Raw genomic sequence first — 21,956 nt, 5'->3', positions numbered from 1 at the left:
GTGTTAGGAAGTGTTCTAATTTCATTCTTTTACATGTTGCTGTCCAATTTTCCAAGCACCACTTATTGAAGAGGCTGTCTTTTTTTCCATTGTATTTTCTTGCCTCCTTTGTCAAAGATAAGGTGCCCATATGTGCTTGGGCTTACTTCTGAGTTCTCTATTCTGTTTCATTGATCTTCCTTTCTGTTTTTGTGCCAGTACCTCACTGTCTTGATCACTATGGCTTTGTAGTATAGTTTGAAGTCAGGAAGCCTAATTCCACCAACTCCACCTTTCCTTCTCAAGATTGCTTTGGCTATTGGGGGCCTTTGTGTTTCCATACAAATTGTAAGATTTCTTGTTCTAGTTCTGTGAAAAATGCCATTGGTAATTTGATGGGGATTGCATTGAATCTGTAAATTGCTTTGGGTAGGATGGTCATTTTCACAATGTTGATTCTTCCAATCCAAGAACATGGTATGTCTCTACATCTCTTTGTATTGTCTTTGATTTCTTTCAACAGTGTCTTATAGCTTTCTGCATATAGGTCTTTTGCCTTCTTAGGCAGGTTTATTCCTAGGTATTTGATTCTTTTTGTTGCAATGGTAAATGGGAGTGTTTCCTTAATTTCTCTTTCTGCTCTTTCATTGTTAGTGTATAGGAATGTGAGAGATTTCTGTACATTAATGTTGTATCCTGCTACTTTACTAAATTCATCAATTAGTGCTAACAGTTTTCTGGGAGAGTCTTTAGGGTTTTCTATGTATAATATCATGTCATCTGCAAAGAGAGACAATTTTTCTTCTTCTTTTCCAATTTGGATTCCTTTGATTTCATTGTCTTCTCTGATTGCTGTGGCTAAAACTTCCAAAACTATGTTGAATAATGATGGTGAGAGTGGGCACCCTTGACTTGCTCCTGTTCTTAGGGGGAATTCTTTCAGTTTTTCACCATTTAGAATGATGTTGGCTGTTGGCTTGTCATGTACAGCTTTTATTATGTTGAGGTAATTTCCTTCTATGCCCATTTTCTGGAGAGTTTTTATCATAAATGGATGTTGAATTTTGTCAAAAGCTTTTTCCACATCTATTGAGATGATCATATGGTTTTTATCCTTCAATTTGTTAATATGATGTATCACATTGATTGATTTGTGTATATTGAAGAATCCTTGCATTCCAGGGATAAACCCAACTTGATCATGGTGTATGACCTTTTTAATATGCTGTTGGATTCTGTTGGCTAGTATTTTGTTGAGGATTTTTGCATTTATATTCATCAGTGATATTGGCCTGTGATTTTCTTTTTTGTGACATCCATGCCTGGTTTTGGTATCAGGATGATGGTGGCTTCATAGAATGAGTTTGGGAGTGTTTCTCCTTCTGCTATATTTTGGAAGAGTTTGAGAAGGATAGGTGTTAGCTTTTCTCAAAATGTTTGATAGAATTTGCCTGTGAAGGCCTCTGGCCCTGGGCTTTTTTTTGTTGGGAGATATTTAATCACAGTCTCAATTTCCATCCTTGTGATTGGTCTGTTCATATTTTCTAATTCTTCCTGGTTCAGCCTTAGAAGATTGTATTTCTCTAAAAATTTATCCATTTCTTCCAGATTATCCAATTTATTGGCATATAGTTGCTTGTAGTAGTCTCTCATGATATTTTGTATTTCTGTGGTGTCAGTTGTTACATCTCCTTTTTCATTTCTAATTCTGTTGATTTGCGTCTTCTCCCTTTTTTCCTGCTGAGTCTGGCTAATGGTTTATCTGTTTTGTTTATTGTCTCAAAGAACCAGCTTTTAGTTTCATTGATCTTTGCTATTGTTTCCTTCATTTCTTTTTCCTTTATTTCTGCTCTGATCTTTCTGATTTCTTTCCTTCTGCTTACTTTGGGGTTTTTTTGTTCTTCTTTCTCTAATTGTTTTAGGTGTAAGGTTAGGTTGTTTATTCGATAATTTTCTTGTTTCTTGAAGTAGGACTGTATTGCTATAAACTTCCCTCTTAGAACTGCTTTTGCTGTGTCTCATAGGTTTTGGGTTGTTGTGTATTCATTGTCATTTGTTTCTATATATTTTTTGATTTCCTCTTTGATTTCTTTAGTGATTGCTTGGTTGTTTAATAGCATATTGTTTAGCCTCCATGTGTTTATATTTTTTACAGTTTTTTTTTCCTGTAATTGATATCTAGTCTCATGGCATTGTGGTCTGAGAAGATGCTTGATATGATTTCAATTTCCTTGAATTTACTGAGGCTTGATTTGTGACCCAAGATGTGATCTATCCTGGAAAATGTTCTGTGTGCACTTGAAAGTGTGTTCTGTAGGTTTTGGATGGAATGTCCTATAGATATCAATTAAGTCATGATGGTCTAATGTGTCATTTAAAGCTTGTGTGTCGTTATTAATTCTCTGTTTGTATGATCTGCCCATTGATGTAAGTGGGGTGTTGAAGTCTCCTGCTATTATTGTGTTACTGTCGATGTCCCCTTTTATGGCTGTTTGCATTTGCCTTATGTATTGAGGTGCTCCTATGTTGGGTGCATAGATATTTACAATTGTTATATGTTCTTTTTGGATGGATTCCTTGATCATTATGTAGTATCCTTCCTTGTCTCTTGTAATAGTCTGTACCTTAAAGTGTAATTTGTCTGATATGAGTATTGCTACTCCAGCTTTCTTTTGACTTCCATTTGCATGGAATATCTTTTTTCATCCCTTTCCTTTCATTCTATATGTGTCCTTTGGTCAGAAGTGGGTTCCTTGTAGGCAGCATATAGATGGGTCTTGTTTTTGTATCCATTCAGCCAGTCTGTGTCTTTTGGTTGGAGCATTTAATCCATTTACATTTACGGTGATTATTAACATGTGTGTTCCTATTACCATTTTTTAAAATTGTTTTGGGTTTGTTTTTGTAGGTCTTTTAATTCTCTTGTGTTTCCTACTTAGAGAAGTTCCTTTAGCAATTGTTGTAAGGCTGACTTGGTGGTGCTGAATTCTCTTAACTTTTGCTTGTTTTAAAGCTTTTGGTTTCTCCCTCAAATCTGAATGAGATTCTTACTGGATAGAGTATTTTTGGCTGTAGGTTTTTCCCTTTCAGGACTTTCAGTATATCCTGCCATTTCCTTCTGGCCTGCAGAGTTTCTGCAGAAAGGTCACCTGTTATCCTTATGGGTTTTCCCTTATATGTTATTTGTTGCTTTTCTCTTGCTGCTGTTAATATTTTTTCTTTGTCTAATTTTCATTAGTTTGATTAACATATGCCTCGTTGTATTTCTCCTTGGTTTTATTCTGTATGGGAATCTTTGCACTTCTTGGACTTGATTAACTATTTCCTTTCCCATGTTGGGGAAGTTTTCCACTATAACGTCTTCAAATATTTTCTTAGACCCTTTCTTTTTTTCTCCTTCTTCTGGGATGTCTATGATTTGAATGTTGGTGTGCTTTTGTTGTCACCAATGTCTCTGAGACTGTCTTCCATTCTTTTTATTCTCTTTTCTCTTTCCTGCTCTGTTGCAGTTATTTCCCCCATTCTATCTTCCAACTCACTTATTCATTCTTCTTCCTCCATTATTCTGCTATTTATAGCATCTAGAGTATTTTTAATTCCGGTTATTTTGTTGTCCATTACTGTTTGTTTGCTCTTTAGTTCTTCTAGGTCCTTATTAACTGTTTCTTGTATTTTCTGTATTTTGTTATCGGGTCCTTGGATCATCTTTACTATCATTACTCTGAATTCTTTTTCAGGCAATTTTCATATTTCCTCTTCATTTATTTGGTCTTGTGGTTTTTTTTTCCTGCTCCTTTGCCTGCATGGTGTTTCTTTGTTTTCTCATTTTGTCTAATTTATAGGATTTGCTGTTTCCTTTCCCTATGCTGCCTAGTAATAATCCCTCTTGTTTCTGCCTTCTGTCCCTTGTGGTGGGGTTTGTCCAGTGTCTTGAGTAGGCTTCCTGGTGGGGGTCCTGGTGTCTGCTTTCTGGTGTGTGGCTCTGTGTCTTTTCTCTCTGATGAGCAGGGCCATATCAGGTGGTGTGTTTTAGGGTATCTGTGAGCTTCATATGGCTTTTGGTAGTCTGTGTGCTGATGGGTGGGTTTGTGTTCCTGTTTTGTTTGTAGTTTGGTGTGAGGTATCCAGCAATGGCAGTTGTAGACAGTCGGACAAAGCTGAATCTTAGACTGTGATACAGGGCTCTGTGAGAGTTCTCTGCAGTTAATTTTTCCTGTGTCTGAGGACTCCCTAGTAGTCTAGCATCCTGGATTCAGTGCTCCCTCCCCAGAGCCTCCTACTTGACTTCTGATGTAGTAGCCCAGACTTCAGAGGTTGCTTGTCCCAGTATGTTGGGATCTCTGCAGTCCTTTCTGGTGTCCGAGGTTGTTTGCTGGTGTTTAGCTGGTTCTCTGTGGGAATTATTGTGTCTTTTGGTGTATTCCTGATGCATCTGTGGAGAGGGATGCATTCCACATCCTTCTGCTTCACTGCCATCTTTCTTCTGTGCTGTTCACAATGGTTAAAACCTCAGGCCAAGCTTCTCATTCCACCTCTGAGGTGCAGGAGACTGTACCCCAAGAAAAGCTTCAGTAAACTTCCTATTCCTTTGTTTTTAAAAGTTACCAGTTATGTCAGGATCTTTGCAGTCCTTTCTGGTGTCCAAGGTCGTTTGCTGGCTTTCAGCTGGTTCTCTGTGAGAATTATTGCATCTTTTGGTGTATTTCTGAAGCATCTGTGGAGAGGGATGCATTCCATGTCCTTCTACTTTGCTGCCATCTTTCTTCTCTGATGTTTGCTTTTTAATTGGAGGGGTCAAGAAAGAGCTGCTGTCTTAACCTTTTCTTTTCAAAAGGTATAAATATCCTATTGGCAGAGATTATTTTTCAAGGTAGTGCCATAAAATCTATCTCTTCCAGAATATTTAGGAAGCTGCGGTGACTGAAAATGGTCTCAGTGCCCCCAAAATGTGACGATTTTATCTTTAGCAGGTCCAGTCTCAGTCCTGTAGACACTTCTGAAACCCAGGGTAAAAGTCACTTGCAATGTTCAGGTAGGAACCCATGCCACAGCAGCCAGGAAAAGACTCTGACCTTCGACCCAGCCTCCAGGTCTTCCTTCTCCCTCCTAGCTGCCCTGTCCCACTCTTAGGCTGGGGATTTCGATATTTCTTTTTTAAATGATTAAAATGCTCTAAAATTGACTGTGGTGATGGTGTGCAACTCTGAAAGTACTAAAAAATATTGAATTGTACACTTTGGGCAAATTGTATGGTATGTAAAGTATGTCTCAAGAAAGCTGTAAAAAATTTTGCTAAAAAATTTGCTTTAAAAAAATCCCCCAATGGCTTCCAATTTTGTTTGTAATAGATTCCAAATCCCCTGCTTTAACCTACCAGGTTCTTGCCAATCTCTCAGCATTCTGTCTCACACCCTATGCTCCAGGCACAGATTTTCCTATTTCTAGAACATCTCAAATTCATCACCACTACAGAGTCTTGGAATTAACATTATTTCCCCAGGGCTCTTGTCCTCCATGACCTCCTTGGTTAATTAGTGGGTAACCACACAGTGTCATCCCCTTACCTCCCAACCCCTCCTCTAGCCCAGTGAAATCCTCTTCCTGGGCCTTCCTTCCAACCCTTCCAACACTGAGTTCCAATCTGGGAGCAGCAGTGCTTCCTGAACATTTCCACTGATGGGACCACCTGAGAGAACTTTGCTTGCAGGGCCTGGGTCCTCCTGGCAGACGCGGCATTTCCCTGAGGCTCCCTCTCTGTAGGCGTTAAGCTGCATACAAGATTCTGTAGCTGTTTTCTTCAGCAATCGTTTGAATTCAAACTCAGATTACAAACAAGTTCTTAGCTCTTAGTGATATAATTAGAGTTATGAATAGGCAACCTAGCCCAGGAATGCTAGGACTGGTCCCTTTGAGAAAAGTCAAGACTACAAATAGTCCCATGAAAAGAAGCCCTGTTGGGGGCTTCCCTGATAGCACAGTGGTTAAGAATCAACAGGGTACACAGATTTGATCCCTGGTCCGGGAAGTTCCCACATGCCATGGAGAAACTAAGCCCATGCGCCACAACTACTGAGCCTGAGAGCCTAGAGCCCATGCTCTGCAACAAGAGAAGCCACCGTAATGAGAAGCCCGTGCACCACAATGAAGAGCAGCCCCTGCTCGCTGCAACTAGAGAGAGCCTGCACGCAGCAACAAAGACCCAACACAGCAGATAAATAAAAATAAAATAAATAAATTTATTAAAAAAAAAAAAGGAAGCCCTGTAACCCCTCGTGGGGCAGACCTGTGCATGGACGAGCCTTCTGCTGTTGCTCTAACTTGCTGAGTTTTCTGGTGACGTTCCTTCTCCATCTCGATATGGGACTGGGTGACCAAGACATAGGTGTCTTGGGAAACTGCAAGCTGCAGCGGTGACAACCACCCCTTCTGTGTAGTCTGCCCAGTGTTGGGAGGTGGGGTGGTGGTGGCTGCAACCCTCCCTGTGCCTTTGGACTAAGGGCCTGCCTTTTCACCTTCCCACTGTGTTTGGGCCTCGGTGCAGGCAGCATAAGGCTTGCTTTTATGGCAATCATATCTGGTGAATCTGACTCTATGTGCTCAGAGTACAAATAACCACTCACAACCGGGAGGTCAGTCTTTAAACAGTGGAAAGTTCTGCCGGAGAAGGGCCTGCCCGCCACCAGCAGCAAGGAGGATGTCACACCACCCCTGTCCCCAGATGACCTCAAGTACATCGAGGAGTTCAACAGCAAGAGCTGGGACGACAGGCCTCCAGACCCCTGGGCGGACAGGACCGAGTGGATGTGGGTGAGGCCTGAGGCCAGCACGAGCCCTTCTCCAACTCCTCCTGGTACCTCACCACGAGCATCACCCTTACCACTGACACTGTGACCAGCCCGGAGCACTGCCAGAAGCAGGCCCCGCGGAGCCTCGTCTGCACCGAGCAGGCCGGGGTGAGGGTGCTGCACAGCCCGCCCACCATCCGGAGGCTGGACGGCATCATGGCGGCGGGCGGCGAGGGCAGAGCCCAAGGGGGCCTGGGGGATGCCAAGGGGGGCCCTTCTGAACACGTGCTTAGCAGGTGACCCTGTGCCCCCTCCAGGCACCCCCGAGACTACACAGAGGCTGGGTTGTGGCCCTTCAACAGCACCCTCGGTTTCTCCTCCCCGCTGCACAGCCTGGAGATGTCCAAGAACCTGAGTGACGACATGAAGGAGGTGGCCTTCTCCATCAGGAGCACTATCTGCGCCAGCCCTGGAGAGCCTCTGGTCAAGGACATGGCCTACCAGACCAACGGGTCCCAGGTGATGGGGACGCAGACGGTCCAGACCATCAGCGTCAGTCTGCAGACCGAAGCACTGCGGGGCAGCCCTGTCACCAGCAGCCCCCACAAGTGTCTCACCCCCAAGGCAGGAGGAGGGGCCACAGCCGTGTCCTCTCCCTCCCACGGCCTCAGGAACAGGAAGGTGGCCCCCGCCATTGAGAAGGTGCAGGCCAAGTTTGAACGCACGTGCTGCTCCCCCAAGTACAGGTCTCCCAAGCTGCAGAGGAAGTCCCTCCCCAGAGGGGACCAGCCAAGTAGCAGGACGTCCGTCCTCCGGGCTGGCCCCGAAGGGGTGCGGTGAGTCGGCCTGGGCCCGCTCTACCACCATGCGGGAGAGCCCCGTGCACACCGCCATCAGCGACGGCCTCTCTAGCCTCTTCAGCATCATCCACCACAGCCCCGTGGTGCAGGACCCCTTCCAGAAGGGGGTGCGGGCCGCCAGTCGATCTCGCTCGGCAGAGCCCCGGCCGGAGCTGGACCCGCGCCAGGACACCAGCCCCAGCTCCCGGGGGTGCTCGCCCAGCCCTGTCCGGGGAGGCTCAGAGATGTGCAGGGAGGAAGGGGGAGAGGGTACGCCCGTGAGGCAGGACTTGTCCGCTCCCCGCCCCCCCGGCTACACGCTCACCGAGAATGTCGCCCGGATCCTCCACCGGAAGCTGCTGGAACACGCCTTAAAGGAGGAACGGAGGCAGGCCACCCACAGCCCCCCCAGTCTTGGCAGCGACGGCCACGTGGGAGAAGCGGTGGTTAGAGCTGAGCCAGGGCCCATCGAGGAACTCTCTTGTTCCGCATTAGCTCCATCCCTACAACCCTACTTCTCCAGGCCCGAGAGACCAGCAAACCGTCGCCCTCCATCCCGTTGGGCCCCACATTCCCCCACTGCCTCACCGGCTCCATCACCTGGAGACCCGACCTCCTTGGAGGATCTCGGTGACGAGGAGCTGCCTGGGGAGAAGCCTCACCTGTGACGCAGGTTTGCGTGGATTATCTGGAACAATTCACCGTAACTGCGTAACCACACCGTCATCACCAACCGAACTCTGCCCCAAAAGGAGAGATCTGGTTTCCCCAAGGTCAAAGAATGTTTTTTAAAAAAAAATAACAGCTGCTGAATGTTCAACCTGTGAACCTGAGATGTTTCTAGAATGAAACAGCAAACGTGCCTGTAAGAACATTTTTTCATAGTTCAGAAAACTATTTTTGTCTCCATCTTTTTTACAGAGAGTATATTAAACAAAAAAAGGTAAATAAGATAAATTTAAAAACAGTTTTAAAGATGTACATTTTAAGAGATTCTGAACACCCTCGTGCGTGATACTGACTGCCTCTCTGTTAAATTTGCACTGTTAACATCTGGTTTGTTTCCACGTTGAATTAGAATGTTTTAAGTTAAAACAAACAAACAAACAAACAAACAGTGGAAAGTGGTATTTAACTGCCTTTCAGCACGTGCCCTTCACCTCCTTGACTTCACTGACGTCTGCCTGTTCCCTGAGGACTTTATTTGCTCTTCAATCCTCTCAAGTGGAGACTACATATTTTTCACACCCTTCTTACATTGGGCTAGGCTTTCCATTTCTCTATCACAGCTACTTCTCGACAATTTCTCTCTCTCCCTTTGGGGAAAAAAATTAAAAACATCTCCTTTGAGTTTTGCTCCTTGGGTGCACTGCTCTGTCTCCTGCCAGCCATCACCCACCTCTTCCTTGTCCTTCCACTCCCGTGATGACTTTAGCGTGTAGCTCAGCCTTCTTCTGCACTCCTGTTCCTACCATCATGCTCAGTGATGGCAATTTTCATGTAAATGACTTATTCAATATGAGGAACCTCAGGTCCTTGACACTAACCTCCACTTTATCTTAACTACGGACTCCCAAAGTCATATATGAGAACTTGCCATCACCTGAGATTATAATACCTCTGATCGTCTTGATTTCAAAAATCCTACAGTCACTCACCAGCTGGCCTTCACCACACTTATTTTACTATCCATAGTCCTGTAATTTTTCTACCTCGTTCAGATACCAACTTATTGGAGCCCACCACTTTCTCATTTTCCATCATCTCCTTCCTGCCTCTATTTCCTGTGTTACTTAGCTTATAGTCGAAGGTCCATCACTGCTTTCTAAAAAGTATTTTCAATTAACTTCTCTCTTCTTCCACTACACTTGTCTGGCAACATCTCAACTCTAATTGAATCCAGTTACCCACATTCTCAATGCCTGTGCCCGAGCAGCAGGCTGTGATGGAGAAACCAAGCAGCCAGGCTGACATCATCACAGACCTTGAATAGGCACCCAGCATGATGCAGGACCTCGCCTCCATTTCCCTTGATGAGCTTGTGTCTCCACTCCTGGACACCAGCTTCACTGCTTCTCATTTTCCTCCAACATGCCAATACACCTCCGTTCCTTCCTCTAAGTCATCAGGAAAGAAGTCTCCATCCTCTCACAGACATAAATCAACAGCTTTAACTGCAGCTTTACACATTCTTCCCTCCTGATAAAAAGGTGAGAGTCCTTACACCTATGTAAGGACAACCTACAAAGGCTTAACGTTAGCACTCAAACTAACAGACTAACTGAACACTCGTGCACGCGCTAGTCTCCTTCGAGCAGGCCTCTGTTACTCCTGCCATTACTCCATTTCTATGCTTTCCTTAACAGCAAAACTTCTCAGGACAGCTGCTATACATGTTGTCTCTGCTTTTTTATCTGTTTAGTGATTGTTACACACTGTTGCTGCTTCTATTTTAATGGAGGGAGCTTTAGCTGCAAATCAGCTTGTCTTTTAATATCAAGCTCGATACTATTCTTTTGTTTCTTATGTGACAAAACCATCACTATGAATTGCGTATCTTTTGTCAGATACTATGAGTCAAAAGCTGTGCTCAGAAACCTAAAATAAATTACAGAAAGAGAATTCCAACAAAGCCAAGCACACCCTTTGAAGAACATAATTATGAGAAGAGCAGCAGAACCGGCAGTACCTGAGAGGCCGTTCAGCTAAGGCACACTGACTGAAGGTTTACAGTTCTGTCTGCCCAGGGTTAGGTTTCGGTGTCTCACTCTGTAAGTCCAATAGCACTCAAAACATGCATAAGCACAAAAATATAGTGATGGTTATTATAATAGGCTGCTTTAAATATATACATATTTTAAAGAAAAATATATCAGAACCAAGTTATATTATAAAAAATTAGTGTTGAGGGAAGGAGGGGGGCAAGATAGGGGTAGTGGATTAAGAGGCATAAAGTACTATGTATATACAAAATAAAGAAGCCCAAGGATACAGTATGGTACAACACAGGGAACAGAGCATATTTGTGTCATAACCATAAATGGAATATAACCTTTAAAAATCGTGAATCACTGTGTTGTACACCTGAAACTTACATAATAATGTATGTCGGCTATACCTCAATAAAGACAGAAAAGAACATGGAAAAAACTAGTGTCGTATAGCAATATTAACCAAAGAAGCCAGGCAATGTGCTTACTGCTGGGCATGTTGAAATGAAATGACACCCCGTCCTCCAAGAGCTCAAATTCTAATGGGAAAGACAGCAGCCTAATAAGTTCTATAACAGAAGTATGTGCAAGATAAAAAGCAGGGAGTAAAGTATTCTGCTTCAGGGGGGCGGTAACTAGGAGAAATTTTACAAAGGAGACATCTGAGTAAGAGTTTGCCCGATAGAATTTTCCAGGAGAGGAAGGGAATGTGTGTGTGTGAAAGGAAGCATGAGTTCGCACCACAGAATCAAGAGCGATTTTGTGGCTGGACCCTAGGAAGCAAGAAGAAGACACTGGTCAGTTGAAGTCAGATCATGGATGATCAGGCTCAGAAATGAGCCGTGGGTTTGTACTTTAGTCCATGTGGAACTTTGAAAGGTTCTTACCAGAGGAGTATCATTAAATTAGCCTTGGCCCCCCTTTTTAAAATTAATTTTTATTGGAGTATAGTTGCTTTACAGTGTTAGGTTAGCCTTGGCCTTTGAGAAAGATTATATCCTGGCATGTGGTCAGCACACTGAAGGGACAGAGACTAGATGCAACGTTCCTTCAATAATTAAGTCCAGAGGAGGAGCACATTCAGGAGATTTCCAGAGGGAAGGATGGATTGAATCTGGCACCAATCTGTTCATGTGGTCATTTCAATAACTCAGCCACTACTTCAGAGCAAATGCTCTAAATATCCAGAAATTGAAGGTTGATTACAGAAGTTTTTACACATCCGTATGATAGAATGCTATGCAACCTGAAATGTTGTGGAGCTGCATGGTTAACATGGAAGAATTTTTATTGCATATTGTTGATTTTTAAAAGGCAAACTCAAGATAATATATATGGTAAATCCCTCTTTGTATATAAATCTTTTCCAAAAGTTGAGTCAGAGGATTAAAAGTTTAAAAATATAGAGAGAGTATGTGTGTGTGCATGTGTGGTCCAGATATATGTAAAGAACAAAAGTCTGTGAGATATATACTAATATGATTATTGGACTTACAGATTGTTTTCAACTTTATGATATTATGAGTATCTTTGTACATAAGTCTTTAGATTCCTCTCCTGTTATTCCTTTAGACACAATCTTAAAAATGGAAATTCTTCAGCAAAAAGTGTGCTTATTTAAAGGCTTTTGATACACATTGCCAAATTTCTCTCTAGAAAACTATCAATTTGCGTTCCATCCTCAGTATACAACAGTTTATCCATGCCCTTATCATGACCTTTTTTAGATTTTACCTATCCGCAGATGATATATGATATGAAGGTTTCTGATATATTTATTTATTTATTTATTTTATTGGCTGTGTTGGGTCTCCGTTGCTGCACACAGGCTTTCTCTAGTTGGGGCGAGCAGGGGCTACTCTTTGTTGTGGTGCGCGGGCTTCTCATTGCAGTGACCTCTCATTGCAGAGCACGGGCTCTAGGCGCGTGGGCTTCAGTAGTTGCAGCACATGGGCTCAATAGTTGTGGCTCACGGGCTCTAGAGCGCAGGCTCAATAGTTGTGGCGCACGGGCTTAGTTGTTCCGCAGCATGTGGGATCTTTCTGAAGCAGGGATCGAAACCGTGTCCCCTGCATTGGCAGGCAGATTCTTACCCACTGCGCCACCTAGGAAGTCCCTGTGATATAGTTATTAAACATTTATTTCCTTCTTGAGTCTTGAATATGTCTGGAAATTCTTTTGCTGTAAAGTGTGAGGTTAGGATCCAACTGTGTTTTTTCCCCAATTGTTGCCTAGGATAATAACATCACGTAGCAAATAATACCTTCCCTATGGACTTGAGATGTCCCCTTTATTAGAGACAAAGTTTTTATGTTTATTTTTTTGTTTCTAGACTCACTTTTTAACTGCTTTATTGAGATGTAAATTCACACACTCCACAATTGACTCATTTAATATGTCCAATTTAATAGTTTTGGGTATATTAATTTTTTAAAATTTTTGGTAAATATATAATTAAAAAATTGCCATTTTAACCATTTTTGAGTGTACAATTCAGTGGCATTAATTACATCCACAATGTTCCACTGTTTCCAAAACTTTTTAATCACCCAAACAGAAACTGTAACCATTAAGTAGCAAATCCTGAATCCCCCATTCCTGTTCTTCTTATTCTGTTAATTGACCGTCAATCTGTTCCCCAGACCATCTCATGCCATTTTTTTTTAACTTGGGATAGTTATGTCGGCTTTTCCTCTCTCCTAGATTAACTTCAAAATTCTCTTGCTGAATTAAAAAAGGAATGGTAATACTTTCATGGCTTATTTTGGGGAGAACTGGCATCTTCATTATATTGTTTTTCTCTACCTACAACATAGTATATGTTTTCATTTATTCAAGTTTCCTTTTTAAAAAAGTAACAGTTTTATTGAGATAAAATTTAAGTACCACACCTCACCCATTTAAAGTGTATAATTCCCAATTGTTTTTAGGCGATGCACAGACAGGTGTAACCATTATGACAGTCAAATTTAGAATATTTTCATCTCCTTGAAATGAAACTCTAAACCTTTAGCCATCACCCCTCTGTCACCCCTTCCTCTCCTAGTTCTAAGCAACCATTAATCTATCTTCTGACTACAGATTTGCCTATTTTGACCTTTTCATAAAATAAATTTTGTATTTTGTGACTGGCTTCTTTCATTTAGCTTAGCGTTCTCAAGGTTCATCCATGTTATAGCACATATTGGTACTTTCTTTTATTGCCATATCATATTCCATTGTATGGATGTATCACATTTTGTTTATTCATATCTTTACCTTATTTCCACCTTTTGATATTATGAATAATGCTGCTATGAGCATTCATGTACAAGGTTTTGCATGGACATATGTTTTCATATCTCTTGTGTATATACCTAGGAATGGAATTACTGGGTCTTGTGGTAACTCTATGTTTCACAGTTTAAGAGTTGCAGCCTGTTTTCCAAAGCAGCTGCACCATTTTACCTTCCCAACCAGCAGTGTATAAGTGTTCTGATTTTCCACATCCTTGTCAATAATTGTTATTATCTATCTGTTTGATTATAGAAATCCTAGTGTGTGTGAAGTAGTATCTCACTGTTTTTTTTTTTTTTAATTGAAGGAGAGTTGATTTACAATATTATATTAGTTTCAGGTGTACAGCATAGTGATTCAGGATTTTTACAGATTATACTCCATTAGAAATTAGTATAAGTTAATGGTATATATTCTGCTGTGCTGTACAATATATCCTTGTTGCTATTCTATTTTACACACAGTAGTTTGTATCTCTTAATCTCCTACCCCTAATTTTTCTCTCCCCTCATCCCCCTCCACTTTGGTAACCACTAGTTTATTTTCTGTATCTGTGAGTCTGTTTCTGTTTTGCATACATTCATTTGTATTATTTTTTAGATTCTACATATAAGTGATATCATACAGTATTTGTCTTTCTCTGACTGACTTGTTCACTAAGCATAATATTCTCTAGGTCCATCCTCACTGTGGTTTTGATTTACAGTTCCATAAAGACTAATGTTGAGCATTTTTTCATATGCTTATTGGCTATTTGTATATCTCCTTGAGAAATACCCATTTTAAATTGGGTTATTTGTCTTTTATTGTTCACTTGTAAGGGTTCTCTATATATTTTGGATACGAGTCTCTCATCAGATTTATGATTTGCAAACATTTTCTCCCATTATGAGTTGTCTTTTCACTTTCTTGATAGTGTCCTTCGAAGCACAAAAGTTTTTAATTTTGATGAAATCCAATTCATCTATTTTTGTTGTTGTTTAAGTTTTGGTGTCTTATCTAGGAAACTTCATACCAAATACGAGGTCATGAAGATTTACCCTCATGATATCTTTTAGGAGTTTTATAATTTTTGTCCTTCACTTAGGGCTTTGATCCATTTAGTTACTTTTTGTTTGTGGTACGAGGTAAGGGTCCAACTCCATTCTTTTGCACTTGTCTGTTATTCCGGTACCATTTTTGAAAAGACTATTCTTTCCCATTGAATGATATTAAGATCTTTGTTCAGAATCAGTTGACCATTACCCATGGGTTTATTTCTGGACTCTCAGTCTATACTATTGATTAATATGCATTTCCTATGTCAGTATCACACTATCTTGATTACTGTTTTTTCATAGTAAAATTTAAAATTGGGAAATGTGTGTCTTCCAACTTTCCTCTTTTTTTCAATATAGTTTTGGCTACTCTGGGTCAAGTTTCCTTTTAAGTACAGTTTTTCTGCATACATGAAAAAATGCACATTTTTTTTCTTGTTAAGTTCAGTGTTATATATTTTTGTTGGAATTTATTTTCCCAACTGTTTTATAATTGGTGTTTGCTGTTCATGGGAATGCTATTAATTTTTTTTTTTTACTGATTTTTTAATAACTGGCCTAGTACTCAGGCAACTCCTTTTTGCTAATAGTCATCTGATTGATTCTCTTTGGTAGGCAGCTACATCATATGTAAATAACTGTCATTGTGCCTTTTCTTTTCCACTATCTATGTATTCTTTCTTTTCTGGCCTTTTTGTATTGGCTAATATTGAGTAACAGTGGTCATAGTAGGAGCCTTGCTCATCCCTGGCTTGAGTGAGGAGGCTTCTAATGTTTCATCATTAAGTATGATGGATCCAGATAATTATCATTGAACTGCATCTTAAAAGGATGCAGGAGCAATGCAGATAAAGTGGTGGGAGGAATTGTGGGGGTGTTTGGGGTCAGTTGGGAGGAGGGCGTTGTTGTCAGAGGTAACAGCATGAGCAAAGACTCTAGGTTGAAGGATGGTATGGATGTGTGTAGAAAACAGCAAGAAGTTATATGTTGCTGTATCCTAAATTATAAAAGTAGAGAATAGGGAGAGAAGAGGCTGAGGAGCTGCAGAAGGACCAACCCTATGGGATCTTGATGGCCATATTAAGAAGTTTGAATTTTATTCTTTTTATTTTGGAGAACCATGGAAAGACTCAAGTAAAGAGGTGACACTGTCACTGAGGGACATTATCACACCTTCTTTGTTAAAAGAATTTTAATTATTTTCATGGCTACAATGTGTCCAACCAGGTAATGAATCATTTGCAGTTCCCGAAACACAGCAGATTCTCTGGTACTTTCTTGCCCCTGAAGTCATCCCCTCTGTCAGAAATGCCCTCTGCCCACTCCAGGTCTGGTAAAGCACGAATACGTGTCTCCCATAACAACTGCTATCAAAGCATTTACCAGGTTGCATTGTAATTGTCCACTGGCCCATCTTTCTCACTCTCATGAGTTCCTTGAGGTCAGGAAGAATGCTTTTTATTTCTGAAAGACATTGGGGGTGCATAATGGAATGGATTAAAAAAAGGAGCAAATACATGTAATAGTTGTGGGTTGGCAGGGAGAGTATTGTAGAGGGGTCGGGAGAGGTAAAGTCATGTGGATCATTAAGGACAGAATCGGTTAGAAAACTGGTGTCTCAGGTCTCTCTTTGCTCCTTCCTTGTACCTTAGAGTTGCTGAAGTGTGCAGAGGTGCTTTTATACCTTGTGCAGTCCTGGTGCATGGAAAAGCTTTATGGTATTATTTGACCCACGCTCTCCAGATCTCCCTGAACTCTGGTGTGCTGTGCACATTACTTACCTTGGGATGGGGCATGCAATTCCCCTTCACCCACTGTTTGCTGCTGAAAGCCTGAGTGGCTGGGAGCCATCTCTCTGAATAAAGCAGGCATGGAATGTGTGGGAAGGGAGAAAGGCCGTCAGTCATGAGGAGCACCGTGTTCTGGATGAAGCCTGTAAATTCCATGATGATCTCAGTAAAATGAGTTCAGGATGTTTTAACCCCACTGTTTTTTTCCCCCTTCCCTGCTTCCCATTTATATAATATTTAATCATCATAACAACCCTGAGGATTAGGTATTATCACAATTCCTCTTTTACAGATGATGAAACCGAAGCACAGAGAATCTAAGTCACACAACTATTAATTGTAGAGCCAGAGGTGAACTGGCTAACTGGTTCCAGAGACTGGGCTCTCAAATACGACACTGAGTTCTTACACTAACGGGTAGATTCCCTGCCTGAAAGATCCAAGGCACTTTCTCGTCCTACCCTTCCCTTCATCCTGCTCAACCAATCACCCAGACCACAGACTGAGCAGACTAAGAGGCAAGCCCCTGGGGTAGCACTGTCCTATCATGACAAGGAAGCGGGGTGGGGGGTGGGGGTGGGGATTCCAGATGAAACAGGGTCCAAAGGAGGGTGAGGGACTTCTTAGGTGGCACAGTGATCAAGAACCCACCTGCCAATGCAGGGGATGTGGGTTTGATCCCCTCTCCAGGAAGATCTCACATGTTAACCCCACTGTTTTGATCCTATGTGTAGGAATAAAAACATTTATATCTCTCTTTAACTTGAAAGTATGTCTCTGTGTAGAAAGTATTTTCCAGAGAAAACCCCATTAAATAAATTTAATATTTTTGCCGATTTTCCCTTCACTGCAGTTAACTTTTTCAATTTTCCCCCATCTTTACTCTGATGATACTGTGTAGATCAATGTTTTAGTGATGACAAGCATTTTTTACACCAAAATTAACCTGTGTATCTGCATTGTGAGCTGTCTTCCATGGCCACACTTTCTGCCAGTCTCAACTGTGCAAGATCCAAATTTTGTCAATTTTCATTCTTTCATATTTTTTATAGTCAATTATGAATATACTGCCAGTTTTTGCTATTGTTAGTTGTCTTGTTTTCTATCATATTTAATTTTCCCAAGTTAATTTGTAGTTTTCAATGTTACCAATACAATCTGATTTTTCAAAAAGGTCTTTTAACTAAAACAGTGTCATGTATTGCATTAGAGCTGTTCCAGTATTATTATGCTTATTATGCTGGTCCTTTCCTCTAGCAGCCTTTCTATGGATTGCGTAAAAGATAGTTTCTGTTTACATCTGGAAGCAAAAAGTGAATCTGGGTTCTTGGCTGGTTCAAAATAATAGAGTTAAAATATCATGCTTTGTGGCAAGCTTGTTGGCTTTTTAAGGATGGAAATCTTTGGTTTGTAAATATGACAGGCTTATGATTCCTATAGTTCTTTGTCCTTCCATTTTGTTTTTTCATAAATTTATGAAAATTTCTCTAACAAGGTAAGTTTTCCTCCAGCTCTTCTAAGGTGATTTTCCATCTAATGATTTTCCATTCAAGCTCTACCATATTGAATTCCTTTAGGGTGGAATTTTGTTTATGACAATAATCTTAGTCTTTTCTAAAGGCTTCTATGAATTTTACATTGGGGTCCAGGAGAAGAGTAAAGATAAAGTTAGATTTATTTTTGCAATTCATCCCAGACACTGCAAGAGAAAAAAACCCTTGACTATTCATTTCTATTTTACTTTCTCAAAAAAACCACTTTAAAAAAGAGAGATTGTAAAACAAAGTTCTGCGGGATTGATGAATCAAGACAGGGGACTGAATTATAGGATTCCAGAATTAGGACAATCTAAACCTTTGTGGGAGAGCATTTGGTTTGGGGAGTGCTTGAAACACCAGAAGACTGGAGAGAGTAAAGAACAGATCTTCACCACATGCTTGTGAGATGTTATGCTACTTCACACTACAGCCTACAATGTGGCCTGCTGTTGGCTTGAGGCTTAAATCAACACTAAAGGTTTCAGAAGAGCACAGCAGGTGCTGGCTGGCTATGTTTTTTTAGTGGGTTCTGTAATGCTCCCTGTAGTTGGGAGACATTCCTGGCCCTTAAGGGCTCCTCTCGGTCTGGGGGATGACTACCAACAATTACCGGACAGTGCTTCCTAAGGGCTGAGGTAGGTCAGCCCAAGTCGCTGTGGAAGCACATAACCTAACAGCGTCTCCAAACTTTGAGGTCTCAGAACTCCTTTTCGCCCTTAAAAATGACTGACGGACTTCCTGGAGCGTTTGTTTATACGGGTTAGTTATATGTGTTGATATTTACCGTCTTAGAAGTTAAACCTAAGAATACAGAACATTTAAAAATAACGAAATTCATTGTTACCATAAATATTTACCATGAAAAATACGTTTTCCAACAAAACTTAAAGAGTGTCATTGTTTTAAATGTTTGCACATATCTGCATTGTCTGGCTTAAGAGGATGGCTGCATTCTACGCGCTTCTGCGTTAAGTCGGTTGCTACACGTTTCGGTTGAAGGAGATGAAGAAAACGTGGCCTTATACACATGCAACTGCAAAAGAACTGGAGACCCTCCAGAAGGTCCTGGGGCCCCCTCCGGGGACCCTCCGGCCGCACTTGAGAACTGCCGGCTCAGACGAGGCACGTTTCCTGGCGGAGCAACCTGCGTCCCGCGGGAGGACGCGCAGGCAGAGGGCTCGGCGGCGCACGACGGGCCGCGGCGCAGAGCACCGGGGGCTCCTGGGCCGGGGGCTCCGGCAGCTCCACCCTCGTCCGCCATTCTGCAACACAAGCCCAGTTTTCAAAAAGCACCAGAGGGGAGCGGATCCGCCCGTCAACATCACACGAAGTAGGAAGCTTTAGCAGTCACTACGGCAGCGACACAGCCGCCGTGCGCAGCCTCAGGCCCGGCCCGCGGGCTGTGCCGGGCCCTCACAAGCCCGGGAGGCCCGCAGCGCGCAGGCGCGGCGCGGCCCCGGAACGGTAAACAGTGCGGTCACGTGACGCGGCCCCGCTCCCGCCCCCGCGCCGCCGCCGCCGCCGCCGCACGCCGATGGCTGCGGGGTCTCGCGCCGCCGCACGGTCCCCACGAGGCGAGCGACCCTCAGGCCCTGGGCGGCGGCGGCTGCCACGAGGATAGGGAGGGCGGCGCGGAAGGCGGGACGGCGCGCCGGTCCGCAGCGGCCGCCCCGGCCGTGAGGAAGAAGAGGCTGTGGCAGCGACGCCTGCGTCCTGCGCGTACCCCCTCTCGGCGCGGCCGGCCCCCTCCTCCGCGGCGGCGCGGCCACCATCTTCCTCTCGCTGCCAGTGGTAGCGCTCGTCGGCGGAGCTGGTGAGTTGCGGCGCGGCCGCGGCCGGGCGACGGGCGGCCCTCCCCTCCCCCAGTCCCAGCCCCGGCCCCGCGCCTCCGCGGCCTCCCGCCCTCCCGCCCTCCGGCGGCCGCGCTCCGCGCCTTCCTCCCGCGCCGCGGGAAGGCGCCTCCCGGCCTCTTGCGTAACGCCCTCGGCCCGCCCGCGTCGCCTATGCCGCCGGGGACCGTTTGGGCCGCGGCGGCGGGGCCGCCCGGCGGAGGGTCGGGGCCGCGGCCTCCCCGCGGGCTCCGCGCCCGGGCCTCGGGGTGAGTCCCGCCGCCGCGCGGGCGCGCAGGCCGGGAGGCGCGGCGGGCGCTGCCGGGGAGGCCCAGCCTGCAGGCCCCGGCCCTGCCCTTCGGCATCGAGCTTGGGGTCCCGGTCCGGCAGCCGGCGCTGGCCTTGGCTGCGAAGCCGAGCCAGGTCCTGGCTGGTGGGGACGAGCAGTCGGCGCTCCATCCACCTTCCTGCGACCGCGCGCTTTTGTGCTCGGGACCCAGACTGTCGACTCCTTTTGCATAGTTTGAACCGAGAAGCCTGGAATCTGGCCTTCGATAATACGTGTAATTTTGTGAACCACTTGTCGATACGTGGGTGTTAATGCTGCTAAATAACTGGTCACCTGACCAGGGGGGCGGGGAGAAGGGAGAAAGGGAGAGAATGTTGGTACCGCGCACAGTGCAGTGCCCCCTTTTTTTCCCCAGCTGTGTATTGTCAAGTCCGACGACTTTTCCCCATCTTTCAGTTTTTAAATGCTATTTCTCAGAGACTATGATTCAAAGTATTTTGAGTGTATTATTGGTGCTGTTCAGGAATCATTTGCAGAATATGATCATGAATAGTCATTAATGTAAGTGGCAACAATGTTTAATATCTTCCTAGTCTTGATCTTCGTTACATGTAGATACTTTAAAATGAAACATCGGTAATTGAGCCTTAGCAGATAGGAACTTTACCACGTTCTTTTAAGCTGGGTGGAGGGGGGAGGTTGGAGGGGAAGATACAGTAAACTGCTTAAGGAATAGTTAAATAGTACATTGTTCTATTTAGTTACCATTTGGATTTCGAACTTGTCTTCCCTTTTCTAAACAGGTTGTTTGAGTTCTTCCAAAACTGTGCCTCCATTACTCATTCATTACCTACCATTTTTGGATTCTTGAATGAATTGGGACTGTGAAAATGTTTGTGGGTGTGTTTTTCTGGTAGGAAAGAGACACGAGGAAATCTTTGCAGCATTCTTATTTTTGAATTTGTATCTTCATTCCAGAGCAAAGACGGTGTTGTATTGTGAAGATTATTGTTTCAGATAGTGATTTCTTAACTGTCATTACCGCTTAGACCTTTCCTTAATTTATTGCTATTTCTCCTCAGCTCTGTTTACTGACCATGTATTACGATAATGAATTTTCCCTACATCAGCATATTCATCACTTTTAAAATACATATTCCATTTGTCCGTGATAGGAACAGAACTTACGGAAGTACTTTTAATAGCTATTATTGCATTGATGAAGCCACACACAGTTTAGTCAGTTCCTTAGCAGCAGCAGGACATCCACTCCTAACTGAAGTGAGCCACTTGTTAAGTGTGCAGAACTACAGCCTTAGAGTTTAAGCTTTATTTGGTAGCTGTACCAGAGATTTGTGAGAAGGATAACACATGAGTTAGTGATGGGACAAGTTTTTCCCTGTTTGTGCAAGCTTTGTAGATCCATTTATTGAAGAGCATGAAAATGTAATTTATTATACCGCTTTTGCATCCTTTGGGAGGATTGTGAACTTCCTTATCCATCACACTGAATTAGTTATGCATTCTATGCTGTTGGGATAAACCTCAGATAACTATCTAGGTGATCCTGTGATATACTCCTCTGTTCCATATTCAGATATGTCAAATCTAAGAGAAGTGGTCTGTGTAAATGTAGGTGAAAAATAGCTTTGGTCCAAGGCAACTTTCAGGATAGAAAAATGGAAAGGAAGTTGTCTTTATAGTAATCATTTAAAACCATAATATTAAAGTTTGAATTGTAATGAGTATTGGAATCAGGAAAGGTTGATAATTTTTGATTTATGTAGTAGTATATTAATAAAACTTATTGATAAAAGTTAGTTTTGGGGTACTAAAATATAGATAATGATTATCTTCCTTGACATGGTAACTTGGTGCTTGCC

General features: G+C 43.1%; 1 protein-coding gene and 1 pseudogene across 3 annotated transcripts in view; both read left to right on the top strand.

The window, feature by feature from the left end:
* Positions 1-8,271, top strand: part of LOC130854930 (microtubule cross-linking factor 1-like) — a 43,736-nt pseudogene extending 35,465 nt beyond the window's left edge.
* Positions 8,272-19,635: 11,364 nt separating this feature from the next.
* Positions 19,636-21,956, top strand: part of PHF3 (PHD finger protein 3) — a 74,323-nt gene continuing 72,002 nt past the window's right edge. Inside the window, exon 1 of one of the 3 annotated variants that reach the window (XM_057738491.1) lies at positions 19,636-19,768. Coding sequence is in view for 1 of the 3 variants with exons in the window: in XM_057738496.1 (XP_057594479.1) it covers positions 20,633-20,634 (2 nt within the window). In the remaining 2 variants the exon portion in view is untranslated. Of the gene's footprint in view, positions 19,769-20,506; positions 20,635-21,956 lie in introns of those variants that run through there. The other 2 variants (XM_057738492.1, XM_057738496.1) reach the window with 2 other exon arrangements.

This window comes from Hippopotamus amphibius, chromosome 6 (assembly GCF_030028045.1).
Source record: "Hippopotamus amphibius kiboko isolate mHipAmp2 chromosome 6, mHipAmp2.hap2, whole genome shotgun sequence".
Taxonomy (NCBI): domain Eukaryota; kingdom Metazoa; phylum Chordata; class Mammalia; order Artiodactyla; family Hippopotamidae; genus Hippopotamus; species Hippopotamus amphibius.
The sequence above is the reverse complement of the archived record's forward strand: the minus strand, read 5'-3'. Positions and strand labels throughout refer to the sequence as shown.